Genomic DNA, 15031 nt, shown 5'->3' with positions numbered 1-15031 from the left:
ATAATAAGAGATGTATGTCTATCAATACCAAAATCAAACATTATAACGCAGTAATCAAGCCAACAATGTTGTATGCCAGCGAGACCCTAACACTTAGCAGAAAAACAGATACTGAAAATTTGAAAAAAGAAGAAAGGAAGATAATTAGAAAAATACTTGGACCAAGAAAGACCGAAGATGGTTATAGACTACAGAAAACAGCCAAAGTTGAAGAATACTCTAACATAGAAGCAGACATCAGGAAAAGGCGCCTTAAATTTTATGGTCACATAATGAGGCTTCCAGATCACAGACTTACAAAAGAATAGTAACATATGTAGCAACCCTTAGTAATGGAGGTGCATGGATGAAAAACGTCAAGAAGGACTTAATACTTGCTAACATTAACAATGATGAAATATACAACAGGAACAGTTTCAGAGAAAAGGTTGAAAAATGGGAAGTTAAACCAGAGATGACTGTGCCAAGAGTGGGAACAAAATGGAGTGAAGCAAGGAAAGCGGAGTTCTCACTGAAAATGAAAAACTGGTGGATTGATAAAAAGAACAAGAAAAACAAAAAATGAACCAAATTTTGCTCAGCGTCTTCCATCTGGGAGCTTGACGGCTAATAATAATAATAATAATAAATACTGTAATTTTAACACAAGACTAATGACAAAAAATCACATTACGGAAAAGTAGGAAAAGATGGCTCCTCTCTAACATTTTTTGGTGGAATAAATAATACAGTATAACGAGTACCCGAAAACATAATAATTTACGAGTATAATAAATACTGTAATTATAACACAAGACTAATGACAAAAAAGCATATTACGGAAAAGTAGGAAAAGATGGCTCCTCTCTAAGAATATCTATGGCTCCTCTAAACCACTGGAATATTGTAAAAGAATATCACGATTTTATTATATTTATATATTAACTAGCAAGTAACCCGTGCTCCACAAGGGTCTATTTTAAAACTTGACCGAATGGAATCTTGAAGATTTTGAAGTAGGCCTAGAACCATCCTCGGATAATTAACAATCTATATGCAAAATTTCAAGTTAATTTCAGTCCAGTAGTTTAGACGTGACGATGCGTCAAACATAATTTCCCTATCCCGTACGTTTATAAGCCAGTTCTTTCCTTTATCATAGTATAGATAAATTCTTCAACTTTGTACTAACATAATAAAGTGACAGAACTCAAATCTCGTTTAGAAACCTTCCTCAACATAATGCCAACCTGACAAAATTGAACTGGATAATTAATTTAGTTGCCAATTTTAACCATCTGTTTCGAAGAGGTAATCTCTCTAGGTTATAGTTCTATATTAAGTTCATGTCCCATGAATGAAATTTTAACATTAATTCTGGGAAGTCTAAAAGGAAAATTGAAACTTGATCAACGAGGTGCACGAGATTGATATTTTTAGGAACTATGTGCAAAATTTGGAGATGTAAATCATTTCCGTTTTCCCGGTATGCAATCCACAAGTTGACATGTTTTGATGCGAACAAACGAACAAACATAACCCTTCTTCTTCTTGTGGTTCCTATCCGTTACGGATGTTGGCAACCAGCATGGCAAGCCTAGTTTTATCCACAGCCGTGCAGAAGAGTTCAGCTGGTGTTTTTCCGTTCCACTTCCCAAGGTTATGCAGTCAAGATATTCTTCTCCTTGCAGGACCTCTTTTTCAATCGATTTTTTCTTGTACGATTGTCTGCAGTAAAATGTACCTGGAGTCGTTCCTCATTATGTGGCCCAGATATTGCAGTTTTCGAATCTTGGTAGTGTTCATAGTTTCCCTTATTCATTTAACACAACCCTACTCTCTCTTATTATATAGAAGATGAAAGTATTTATTTTCTTGTCACATGAAATTTATTTGAGATAGAGTTGATCAAGATTAACAACAATCAACAATTATTATCAGATCAGATATACAGGGATAACTTGACACAGCTATCTACTATACAGAGTGTTTCAGAAGTAGAGTCGAACATTTTAGGGTAATGTTCCTGGATGATAGGAGACTACAAAATGTCGTATTTGAAGTGTCTAAAACTCAGCGGTTATCCTTATAGCTGCCATTTTGTTTTTTTCACTTAGGAATTTTTATCTCAAGGACGAAATGTTTCATTGATCTGAAATTTGGCATGAAAATTTATGCAATGAAGTCTCAACTTTTAAAATACAATGAAAATTTTCGATGTTAATTTTCAAAATGGCGGCCATTTTAAATTTTCGATTGCAAATTTCACGAAAACCGTTCACTTTCCAAAAAATTTACAAGAGACAAAAAGTTAGTAAATTTTATCAAGATTTTAAGGATACCTTATTTACCTTATTATATATACCTTATTAAGACTGATTGAAGAATAACAAAGAAATTAATTCTTTTCGGACTGCATGCATGACCACTTTTCACCACTTAAACATCAATATAAATTTTCAATACCAATTGTACGTATTTAAGATGAAGCTTTGAAACTCGATATGGCTCCATATGGCCCATTCAGCTGATTTCACAATGTTTTTCAGATGATCTTGTTTGTTCATGGTCATGCATGCTGTACGAAGAGAATTAATTTCTCTGTTACTCTTTGACCAATCTTAATAAGAAATCTTTAAAATCTTGATAGGGTTTGTTAACTTTTCTGTCTCTTGTAAATTTCTTGTAAAGTGAACGGTATTCGTGAAATTTGCAATCAAAAATTTAAAATGGTCGTTATTTTGAAAATTGACATCGAAAATTTCTTATTTCATTTTTTTTCATTTATGCTATGAGTCTTCATAGCATAGGTATGTCAAATTTCAGATCAATACAACATTTTGTTCTTGAGATGAAAATTCCTAAGTGAAAAAAAATGCCAGCTATAAGGATAACCGCTTAGTTTTTGGACACTTCAAATACGACATTCAAGTCGTATCATCTAAGAACAATACCCTAAAATGTTTGACACTACTTCTGAAACACCCTGTAGAAGGCGGTGTAATAGGACTACAACCGTAGATAAAGGATAAGCATAAGCTATATTTCTTGTCTCTGCTACTACCCTGTAGTCCTATCATTTCCACTGACTATATAACGTTAAACATCGGAGTCCTCAATAAACTATGAAAATATAATTCAAAGATTCCATTTGTGAATGGTGATATTCTGCAAGTCGTAAATTCAAATTTCATTATGCCTTCTTTTTTCTTCTCTTTCCTCTAGTTTCATTGGCTGTTCCTATCTGTGTTGCATTCTGTTGCATGTCGAATGATAATCACAGTGGTCTGTATCATGTTTGCTGCCAGCCCTATCGAGCGTCATTCTCTACAACTACATTAAACTTTTCTCTACTCGATTTTCCGTCGATGTAACGTTGATCACTGCTTTTCATCAAATTTAGAGATAAATTTTGCAAATTTGACCATCATCAAACTTAATTTGATGCGTGGAGAGCCGTAACCTACGCTACTAGGTTACGTAGTAGCGTAGGTTACGGGAGAGCTCACTGGTTGTGTTTCAATGCAATAATTGGTACTGAATATATCACAGTAACTGACTTTATAGGTGCTGCCTCCCGCCAGAGTTTTGGTGCAAATGTGTATGAAAACGCACTAAACCCAACCATGTTTTATTTGGAGTCTGAATATATTTTTTGCAGGATCATCGTGGTTAAGAGTAACTTTTTGATTACTTTCACGATGATTCATTCCATTATTTCCTCAATCAATGAAAGTTTCTTTTCTAGAGATGGGGAGTTCGGATCACTTTTTACTGATTCGGATCAATCAGTCTCGTTCACTGCCGCGACCCGTTCAATTGACTGGACTGTCAGCTTTCCTATTAACAATCTAAAAAAAAGTTTCGCCCCATTTGATGAGTAAAAATATAAAACAAAAAGGTTTACCCCAGTTGATGAAGGGGTCTTTTGGAAAAAGTGTGATCCGGATCACTCGTTCACCTTACTGATTTGTTCAATTTGAACGGGTCATGACCGAACGATACATCTCTTTTTTCCTGATTTTGACTTACTGAAAACCAAAGTCGTTATCAGTCTGTTTGTAGTTCGTATGTTCTACAATAACTTTACAGAGTTTAATTTACATTGATCAAGCAGCTTCAAATTTTGAACACATATTCTGATCTGAATCATTCCCGTTTTCCCGGTATGCAATCCACAAGTTGGCATGCTTTACGAACAAACACAACCCTACTCTCTCTTATTTTAAAGATTAATAGATTAGTGATATACAGTATCTGACCAATCTCACCAAAAACAGTATCTGAAGTCAATATTAAATATTTGTTTGTCATTTGCTTGTTCAGCTTGGCTACTCTCGAGTTTCTACCTTGTTTTGAAGTACACTCTTTACCCAAATAAGAACATTTCTACTTATACTCGGCATTTATGAATATAATCTCCTATGTGTTTCAGTTGAATTCTGGGTTCTGGCGTTGGATCATGATCTGCGCATGGTCTCCGATGGAACTCTGGGCTCAGTGGCGTTGCTGGACCCCATGGGAACCAAGGTCACGGTTTGGAGTGAGGTTGCTTTGTACGAGGGTGAGTCAAAAAGTATTATTTGTTTTGAAATCATTCACTGCGTTTTCAAAAGTAGTCCAGTCAGTATATACATTGGTGCATGCAATTTATATTGTAGTTCTGATTTTTTAATATATTATTTGGGTACCTAAGAGAAGACCAGAACCAATTTCTTCATGCAAAATTTCCTTGTGCTAGATACAGATGGCCAAAAACCTCGTATTTTCGGTTCATTTTCCAGTTTTCAGCTATTTCTGCCAAATCTTGTAATCGGACAGAAAAATTTGCTCCGGCCTTTTTCTAGATCATAAAATTCTGAATAAAATGAGATCATTCGGAACTCTTTATCTCCAATGAGTACTGATTACTGAGCAAATTTTTCTGTCCGATTACGAGATTTGGCAGAAATAGCTGAAAACTGGAAAATGAGCCGAAAATACAAGGTTTTTGGGCCACTCTGTATCTAGCGAATGCTCCAAGGGGAGGTATTTGATCGCATAGACAGCACCCACATTAGACTCGGTACTCGAAACATCTACTATTTTGGTTCAGGGCTGTGCCATATTATAAACCATAGTATTTGTCAGAGACCTGGTTCGCATGGAGTTGCCATTTGATTTGTTGTCTTGTGCGGTTTAATATCTCCTCCAACTGTAAAACAGGTACTAGATTTTAAGTATTCTGTTCATTATTTAGTGAGCGGATTTATTCCGAATTTTAAATCTCTGCTTGATCCTGGTGACAGCATTGATTATAACGAGCAAACTCATATTGGACTGCATATTGGCATTGAATTCAACTTAATATCACTTTATCGTACTTTGAGCCATAGCAACAATTCAGAGGATTGCAGTTCCAATTTCGGCTACTTTGTAGACCGTCAAACTACCAGTTCAGGATATTACTTTGTAAACCAAATCTTTTACTATATACTGTTCTTTCTGCCAATATCCTACTGCTTTGTCACTGCCTATGCCATTGCATAGCTGTACAAATATCAACATAACCTCTCATTTCAACGTATACTCTCTTAACCTCAAAATTTATAATTATTTCTCTGTGTTATCTGTGCCCCGCCCCCCTGGAGCAGGATTTCACAAACCCTATAAATTTATTTCAATAGATGATTCTTCCACCTTACCCTCAATATAGGTGAGCCTATATTCACCTATATAAACTGAACTCCCTACCGACTGTTCGAAATCAAATTATGGCCCCCCATCAATTCTTAGGGGGAAACAGTGCGATAAGACGTTAGTTGCGCACAAGAGATTCAAATATACTGTTCGGCTCGTAAATTTCGTATCTGAGAAACGTCAGGTTGGGCCGGCCGCGCTGTGCTGATTGGGTTATAAATTTCGTATTTTGGATCCGAAGATTTCTCTTTCTTCCTCCTCTCTCACTCATTCTCTCTTCATCTTTCTCCCTCTTTTCTTCCTTCTCTTCTCTCTCCGCACATAATGGATGATAGCAAACACGAATCCGCAATTTGTCAAAGGGATGAAAAACCCTGAGTCTTGTCGGTGCTTGAGATAAATTTCTTCCACATGTGTCAGGTTTTCAACAACTGGAATAGTATATTCGACCGCAAAGGAAGAGCGCTGCAGAATCATGAAATTTATTATCATGCTTCAACAATTCGTTTCAGTGTAATGTAACTTGTCTCTGTGGCACAAACCAGCTAGCTTTACCGGAATGCTTTTCAAACTCAATTCAGGTCAGTGCATTTCTATGTAATGCACTTTTTTCTAGTTATTCTGAAACTGACCATTTTCTTCACAAAGCTAACTTTTATATTTGTATCATTTATCATTGTTCTTCTTCTATTTTCATTCACACATTTGTTATGTCATTTGTATTATTCTGTCACGTACTTGCAGAGATAAATCTCTGTTCTAAAGTGGAGAGCTGATGAATATTCTAGTAGCATCAGTAGAAACTAATCTGCGAAATAGCAGCACTGAGGTGATCTGAAAACTGGAATTTTCTGAAAACGTACTGTGGAATTTTCTTCAATGAAAACCAGCTTACCGACATCTCGCTATATCAACCAATTTGAATGTGATTCAAGGAATCAAAGTCAGGAGCTCCTGATGGGAGAAGCAACTCATTACCGTTAGTGGAGAGTTAGTTTTTGCTGGAAAAGTAGGTATTATTTTCATGTGGAGTTCAATGTGGTTATGAGTTCACTTATTTTACTCATCAGCCTGAGTTGAATAAATTGAATTAGTTCTCAACTCCAGTTTCAAGGTTTATGCCTACCACCCCACACTGACTTGGCCTCGGGGCGTTTTTTTTTATTCATTCATATAAAAGAACCTTATCATCATGCTGAATAACTATTTTTTTGTTCAATGTTCTATGTTTCGAAACTGATTTTTCTGTTATTGTACTATTTGTTGGATGAATAAAATATTTCTCATTTCATTTCAATATAATGTCGGTCTGAAAGCAAACGCATATAGCAGCAGACGGACGTATACAAAAAATCGAACTTCAGCATGCTGTCGTGATCATATAGATACGACGCGACGCAGACAGACGACGCATTTGTGCGTTGCAGCATTCGAACACTTTGAAATGGATTTTTCTTCAACTGCCCTGTTGATAAATAGTTCTCATGCTACATACTCAACTAAAAGTACACAGTATTGAATTTGTAACAAGAGACTACAAATTTCATTGAGCATTCTGCAGAGATTATTCATAAAGAAGAAGATATCTGAAAAAAAAGATTATCTGCATCAATTTTTATTATACAAAAGTTTTTTCCGCAACTTTCAACAACCCCAAATCTAGTGGAAGCGCTATTAAAAAGTTTGTCGTTCATTTGCGCTGTCAAAATCTGGTGTCCCCTGTCTAGTTCATGACCGTACTACACTATGCAAGTGTCAGCAATCCTGTGAGAGGCGGGGTAGAGGGATGAGGAGGAGGGGGAGGAGGAGTAGGAGGAGTAGGAGGAGGAGGTGGAGGAGGAGAAGGAGGAGGAGGAGGAGGAGGAGGAGGAGGAGGAGGAGGAGGCTCTGTTGTGTCTTGTCTTTGTCCGCATAAATTTACTGGTTCCACTTCAAACCACAACACAATTAGGGATTAGACTCGGCTTCAAATAATGAGAACATCTCGACCGCTCTCTTATTTTTTCTATCCTCCTACTTACTCCCACTCCCTTCATTCGCACTCACACCCGCTGTCTCTCACCCTCTCATTCTTTAGTGTTATTTTCTCTCTCTCTCTCTCTCCTCTCTCTCTCTCTCTCTCTCTCTCTAGCGCTTTCTCTCTCCCACTCTCTCACTCTTTCTCTCTCTCTCTCTCTCTCTCTCTCTCTCTGCTCTCTTTCTCTCTCACTCAATATCTCCATCGATTTCTCTCACTTTCAAGCCAACTCTACAATTCTCTTACTCTCTGATCCTCTTACTCAACCCCTATTATTCTAGGGGTTTTAGATTTTCATCTTTTTCTATCATTGTCTCTCAATCAATCTAGTCTTTACCCTAATCTCTCACACTTTCCACTCTCTCATTCATTGTTTTTTCTCTTTCGATCTATGTAACTAATTTTTCTCTTGATATATCCCACTTTTCACCTCGCTGTCCATTTACACTCATACTGCACTATCTAACTCTCTTTCAATCCATCTCACTAATATCTTCCTTCATTTCACGCAATTCCCACCCTCTCACTCATTGTTCAGTTCTTTCTCTCACTCTATCCACTTGATACCTTTTACACCTTTCGTCTTCTTTATTATATGTATAATCTCAATAACTGTAAATTAATTTCTCAGTATTTATTTACATCAGTATCCAAACTCTCTTGCTATAAACTCACACCCTCCTCGTATTATATGTATATTTTTCCCAATTAAACTCTCTAATAAATTAATCTCTCTCTGTCAATTTTTTTATTATCAATTTTCATGAATGTTACCATAGGCAAAAGCGTTGTAACAATTATCAATAAATATCTTATTTTATCTTATCTGCCTCTCTCACACACATAGCTTAGTTTCCATTCTAATTCATATCGTTCACTCATCTTTCTTCCTCTTCTTCTCTCTCGATCTGAGTAGCTTCTCTCTCGAAAACCTCTCACTTTTATAATCTATCCTTTCTATCTGCACTTGCTCTGTATCCTTTTGATCTCTCCCTTTCTATATTTATTTCCATTTTGAGCTGATCTCTCTCACAACTTCCACACCCTCACACATACTTATTTCTCTCTTCTTCTCAATTTATTTCCTAACCTCTTTCACTTTCGATAATCTCACTAATCGTTTTTCCTCTCCCAGCATAAACCTTCCAATCTCTCTTTTTTCATCTCTTACTCTTTTCACTCTACCCCTCCCACTCATCGTTCTTTCTCTCCCAATATAACCCCTCCAATCCCTCTCTTTTCATCTCTTACTCTTTTCACTCTACCCCTCTCACTCATCGTTCTTTCTCTCACAATATAACCCCTCCAATCACTCTCTTTTCATCTCCTACTCTTTTCACTCTACCCCTTTCACTCATCGTTCTTCCTCTCCCAACATAAACCCTCCAAAAGCTGCTCTCTTTTTCTCTCACACTCCCAACTTCCACTCACCCTCCTCTACTTCTGCTTTTTCCCAGTTTCAAAGAATGTTATTTGCATAGAATGGTGAGCGGCTTAGCTTGCTTCCGCCGCACTCATCTCTGTTGTACTAGCTTTATACTAGGACATGATTTACTGGCCTTGTAGTGGCAAAGCCTGTTTCCACAAGTATACTGCGGCTTGTAGCTTGTAGTGCTGCTCCTGCGGGCTAATCTCTAACAAGTCAAGTATTTTTTACAATGCGGATGAATTTCATTCAGATTTTTTAAAGCTACAAGGCAGATAATTCGTAATTTTTCATATTCATTGTTATTCATATCATTCCATATTCGGACAAAATTAAAATACAAAAGCTCATATGTATTTGAAGTATATATTCAAAAGCTTTGAATCACTTCACAGAGTGAGTGCAGATAACAATAATTAATTTCAGCCATTTGTTACTTCAATATTTCTACTTTAATCAAGCGCTCACAATAATGGAATACACTTGATTCTTCCCGTTGTTTTTTTATATTGATATTAGATAGCAGACTTATTAGATGTTGGATTCCATGATTCTGAGAAGTAATATTGAAAAGCATATATTGGGAGCATATCTTCGTAATAACTTTGCTCACTGGGGATATCCAAGCTAACATTAAATTGAAAATTGTTATATCATTGTGAAAAATTCATTGAGAATAATTATATAAAGAAATGTAGCTCTTTCAAATTAAATCGAATTTTGGGAATTGATTTTTCAATTGTAAGAGAGTTTCTCAGGTCTGCAGCAACCCTCCCATAGGGAAGCTTCCTTTACGTGAGAAAATAGTTATTTGTGCAACTAGTGCGCAAAGTGACAGTTTGCTGCACCGAAAGAAACGTTTACGCCGAGCCGTAGGCGAGGGTGGAATGGCTTCTTGAGTGCAGCAGAGGAACTTTGCGCACGTATTTCACATTAAATTTTTCCTACAGTTACCATTGAATATGAAAAGTGAATAATTATGGGTAAAATGATGGCTGAAATCCATCAAATGTTTGTGTGCAAGATGCTGTTATTAATAACCTTAATTCATTTAAAAATTAATAATCCAATTGAAGTTGAAAATTCTCAGCCAAAGTTCTCATTTTTATTCATTCAAGAATCAGAAAAAATACAGATAGAACAAAAAATTCACATTCAAAATACACGCCAACAGCTGATTGGGATGGCTGCAAGATGGCTGAACCGACAAGCGCGCGACCTAGCGGGAAGAATCGTACCTAAGTTTGTTTCAGCCAGCTAAAAAGTATTGAAACAGGATTCATAAATTTGGACTTTTGCTCAAATAACCAAGAAAAATGCTCAAAGTAAACTGAAAAATATTTATAAAAATAACATAGACAACAGAGAATATTTATTGTAGTATTCTTATGTTTTTCATTATTTTTATGTATATGGATATCGAACGGTAATCATTTAACCTCAAAATTCGAATTTTATTATGTATATTTGCTACTTTTCTCATTGCTTGCAGTTTAAATAATAATTATCAATAGAAAAGAACTATTATTTATTATTAAATGATGAGAATTCGTAAATGATGATTTAGATGAACATTATTCTTGTTTTGGATTTCTAGATTGGGATTTTATCATAAATGTAGGTTAGCCATTGAAATGATTCTTATCTAAATCTAACCACAGTCATTGTTACCAACTTAATTTTCGTTTTCCTGCACTAATCCTCTATATAACTCACCAACTATTTTGTGTTGCCATGTTGCAAATCTGGAGTACGCAAAGTAATACGCACACTAGAGCGGAAAAGTGATTCTTTGCGTTCTGTGATCAGTGCAGGAATAGCCACTTTTCAAGGTATCTGTAGGAAAAATAATATAATCTTCCCTTGTCATTAAAGTGGAGTGAATAATAGAATCTCTAATCGATGGGAAGGTATGTCATGCATCAAAACTCAAAAGTATCATCTACTCAATAATGGTATATTGTGTGAAAAATCATTGAGAATATAGAAAGAAGATAATAAAATCTTTAATCGATGAGAAGCTATGTCATGTATTGAAACTTATTCACTCAGATTATGATACCTGTTTATAATTGAATATAAATTATTCAGAAGTCAGCATATATGAAATACTTCTCAATTAAAAATGAATATTTTGTTTGCTTTTGTTGATTTGGCCGAGCAGTAAGTGATAACTTACCACTGATTTGATTCTGTATCAATACGAAAAGACTGATTGAATAAACACTGTAGAATTTGTTTAACAGAATGGGTGCAGTTCGCAGAACATTTAATAAAGCTTTTCTTTGCTTTCTACCCCTGCCCTTGAGCGCTTTTACCCACCATCCCTCACAATTCCAGTAATAAATTGCAAACAATAATTTCCAATTGTAGGATGTTTGTCTTTTGGTTCGATAGGGACTCATTCATATTTGAAGCGCTTTTGAAGAAATCTGCACTAATAAGAATCAATGTGTATTTAGCATTCTGCACTTTGCATCTCGTACGTTTCATAGCGCAAATAATAATGTATGATGGAGTAATGCTCATTGTTGGAGGTTTCATTTGCTCTTGAATGTGGAACATGGAAGAAGAGTTGAATTGAAAATGGAACAGCTTCCCTTTGACCTGGATTTCGTTTGCGAGTTGCATGGTCTCTACACTCATACTTATTCTCATACTCCAACCACGAATTGAATTTTAAAGTCTCCGTTACAGACTTTAAACAGTTCAATATGCAGCTTGCAGTTGCTGGTATCACTTAAGTGAATGTTGAAGTCTATATTTTCAATTTGACGTGAATTTAATTTTCTACACCAAGAAACAAATCACCTCACAACAGAATCATCATTCTAAGTTCTTGTGAAATGCTTAAAAAGTGGCTATTTTCAGGGTCATTCTCCCTTTCCACCTCTTCTAACAGTATGATTGTGTTTTGTGGTTTATCGATTTGGTGATATTATTGTAAGACAAATTACTTATTTTTGAGACTAAGATTGGTTTTGAGATCCAAACACAATGAATTCATTGAAAATTATAATCAACATGATAAAACAATCACTCCTAACACAAAAAACTTGGATATGAGTACTTGATGTTTCTGCCACTACCTCCAACATTTTCATCCCATCTAATAAATAGGTTATTCCAGCAGGCGTGAAACACCTATAATTTATCTACCATCCTCATAATGTCACCATTTTTTTTAAACATCTTTATTGCCCATAAAAACAAAATACAAAATAAAAACTTACAAAAGAAATATTCTAGATTATAATATAAATAAATATACTTCACGAACACCGTCGACGCTGCAGATCCCACCTCAGGCACTACTTCCCAGAAGATTTGCCTGGTAAACAAAACAAAAACCATTTTATTCTTTACAAATAAATTAAAATTACATGGCACCACCCAGCAAGGGCAAAACCCTGACCGCTGAGTGAGAGTATCAGCTGTTTAGACAATATAAAAATTTATTTACTAATAATCAAAGCAACAAAAAATCGAAGTTAACAATAAATTACTAGTAATAATTATAATATTTGACTGATGTCGAAGAAAAATTTTTGTATCACCCACTTATTTATCTGTTCCATCCTCTGTCTACCCCTATTAGAAAGAGATTCTGACAATGCATTTGGCATGATATTTATTATTTTTGAGCTAAGATACCCCAATTGTCTTCGCACTATAATTGTCAAATCTAAATAGTTAATATTATAAATGTTATGAGATGTAACTCTCAGGTTATACATAGAAACGTTATTATTCACTGTAAATTCATCCTTCCTCATCCATGCATAGTAGAGAAGTTTCTTTATATAAATTTGACGTACTGTCATCACTTTAAATTCGGCAAATGTTTCACTACTAGAAAAAGCCCTTGGCTTATTGGGAATTGCTTTTATTATCATTTTTTGAAATGTAAAAATTTTATTCATGAAAACATCATACGCTCCTCCCCATACCACTAACCCATATTGCATCACCATTCCTATATGACTTCAGTTTAACAATGGATAGAAGAATGCATAATCTATTATAACTTGATATAATATGATCTAAAGTCAAGGAAGTCTCTTGGTCACTTATGGTGATCGTTCATATAAGTTCTGGTTAGAAGTGTAGTCTTCTTTACCACTTCTGCACTACTCTTCTTCAATAAAGTATTCTACCACTTGACTTCAGTTTCAAAGTAGAGAAAAGAATGCATCATCTTCAATCTATAATATAATAAATGAAGAATTGGCTTATACACACGTTAGGGATAGGAAATTCACAAATCACGCATCATCACGTCTGAACTAATCAAACTGATTAACTTGACATTTTGTATATTAATTTTTAATTTACCGGGGATGGTTATATGCCTATTTAAAAATCTTCAAGATTCAGTAGGTCGAGTTTTCAGTTTATTCGTTCAATTAACAAATTCACAAAATCAAAAAAATTATGGGAAACAACAGAGTTAATCCAAAACTGTTTCTCTCCCGAATTGAGATAGCAAGAGCAAGATAGATAGCAAGTGAGCTAGCAAGAGCAAGATAGATAGCAAGTGAGCTAGCAATAAACTAGAGCAAGTAAGGTTTTTATATGACAGCTTATGCTATTTCTATGATTTCTCATTGTCATCTAACTTGTAACCAATGAATTCTGTTCCAGGTGTGAAACACTTTTCGCTACCGCTGTCGCCATTGGCTGTGGAAGGCGCGTGGTCGCTGACGGTGAGCGTGGATGCGCGTGTGTTCGCTGCTGAGCTGAATGTGTCGCACGCACGCGGCAGCACCGATGCACTCCTGCCTGAGCTGCCAATTGCAGAGGAGCATTTTCGTCGAGTTGCGTTTCTCGCAGGAGATGAGACGTCGCTACAAGCCCGGACTGCCGTTTGTCGGCAAGGTCTGTTGTTGAAATAAAACTTCATTTATTTACATACATCAAGTATAATCAATCGAGGAAAGGACCAGCCTGGAGCCCAAAACCTCTTCCAATCTATTCTACACAGTCCAAAGTTTGTTGATGATGTGTTGAGTATCTGATGATGATACAGTTGATACATGAAATAAAAAGTAAAAAATGAAATAGTATAGTACCATGAAATAATATAATTCGAGCAAAAAGCATTAAATACTACTCTATTGAAGGTGAGAACCCCTCAATTCTAATGAGACAGAGCACTATACAGAATGTAGAATTCCTGACTCATTTCCTCAATTCCTGACTCAGGGGGTCCTTACACGTAGTGAGATCCAATGGGATTTTCCATTTTTTTATTTTTCAATTTTACAAGATGCAGATCATTGAAATGATTGGCAAAGAAAAAATAAGATAATCTTGAGCTACTTCTCTGCCAAATTTAGATCAGATTACAAAATTACAAAGGCTGAAATAATAAGGTAATGTCTTTTAGATTCCCACTTTCACAAAATGTTCATCTCCCCAGTATCGCTGAAGAAGTTTATTAGTGAGGTGAACTTGAACCACTACACTAAAAATCTGGTGTGGTACACTCACACAACTTTCCTTGCTCATATTTGAAACTACGATCAGACTTCTGTATATGTGTGTATATAATTGTTTTCGCCACACTGCACAGAAAGCAGCTGTTTTCCAGTCCCTACGTAGATCTGAAAGACCTGGTTTGCAGACGACTCTCGTCTGACGTCAGAAAAGGGTTTCTTTTCCGGTCTAGGCCAGAAAGTGGTCACTTTCCAGCCGCTCATGGAAGTCCGTAGTTAATCCGCTAGATCGGGCGAGTGTCCACTTTCTTCATCGGACTACCTTCCTCATGCACGAGAAGTAGGTTACTAAGTCCATTTATCAAGGATGGGGTGGACCCCCATTAGTTTCCCAGAAAGAAGACTCATGCCAGTTGATAAAGCTGATAATTACTATAAAGGGTATGAATTTGAAAAAAATCGGTCAAGTTATTTTTGAGAAAATCGTGAAAA

At 35.8% G+C, this 15031-nt stretch overlaps 1 protein-coding gene across 1 annotated transcript in view; it reads left to right on the top strand.

The window, feature by feature from the left end:
• LOC111043314 (C3 and PZP-like alpha-2-macroglobulin domain-containing protein 8) overlaps positions 1 to 15031 on the top strand; it is a 54739-nt gene that overhangs the window by 10185 nt on the left and 29523 nt on the right. Inside the window, 3 exon segments of the mRNA XM_039434917.1 lie at positions 4415 to 4543; positions 13746 to 13909; positions 13911 to 13979. Of these exon segments, the coding sequence (XP_039290851.1) occupies positions 4415 to 4543; positions 13746 to 13909; positions 13911 to 13979 (362 nt within the window).

The sequence above is a fragment of the Nilaparvata lugens genome, chromosome 8 (assembly GCF_014356525.2).
Source record: "Nilaparvata lugens isolate BPH chromosome 8, ASM1435652v1, whole genome shotgun sequence".
In the NCBI taxonomy this organism is placed as follows: Eukaryota; Metazoa; Arthropoda; class Insecta; order Hemiptera; family Delphacidae; genus Nilaparvata; species Nilaparvata lugens.
Note: the sequence above shows the minus strand (reverse complement) of the source record. Positions and strands in the feature narration are given on the sequence as shown.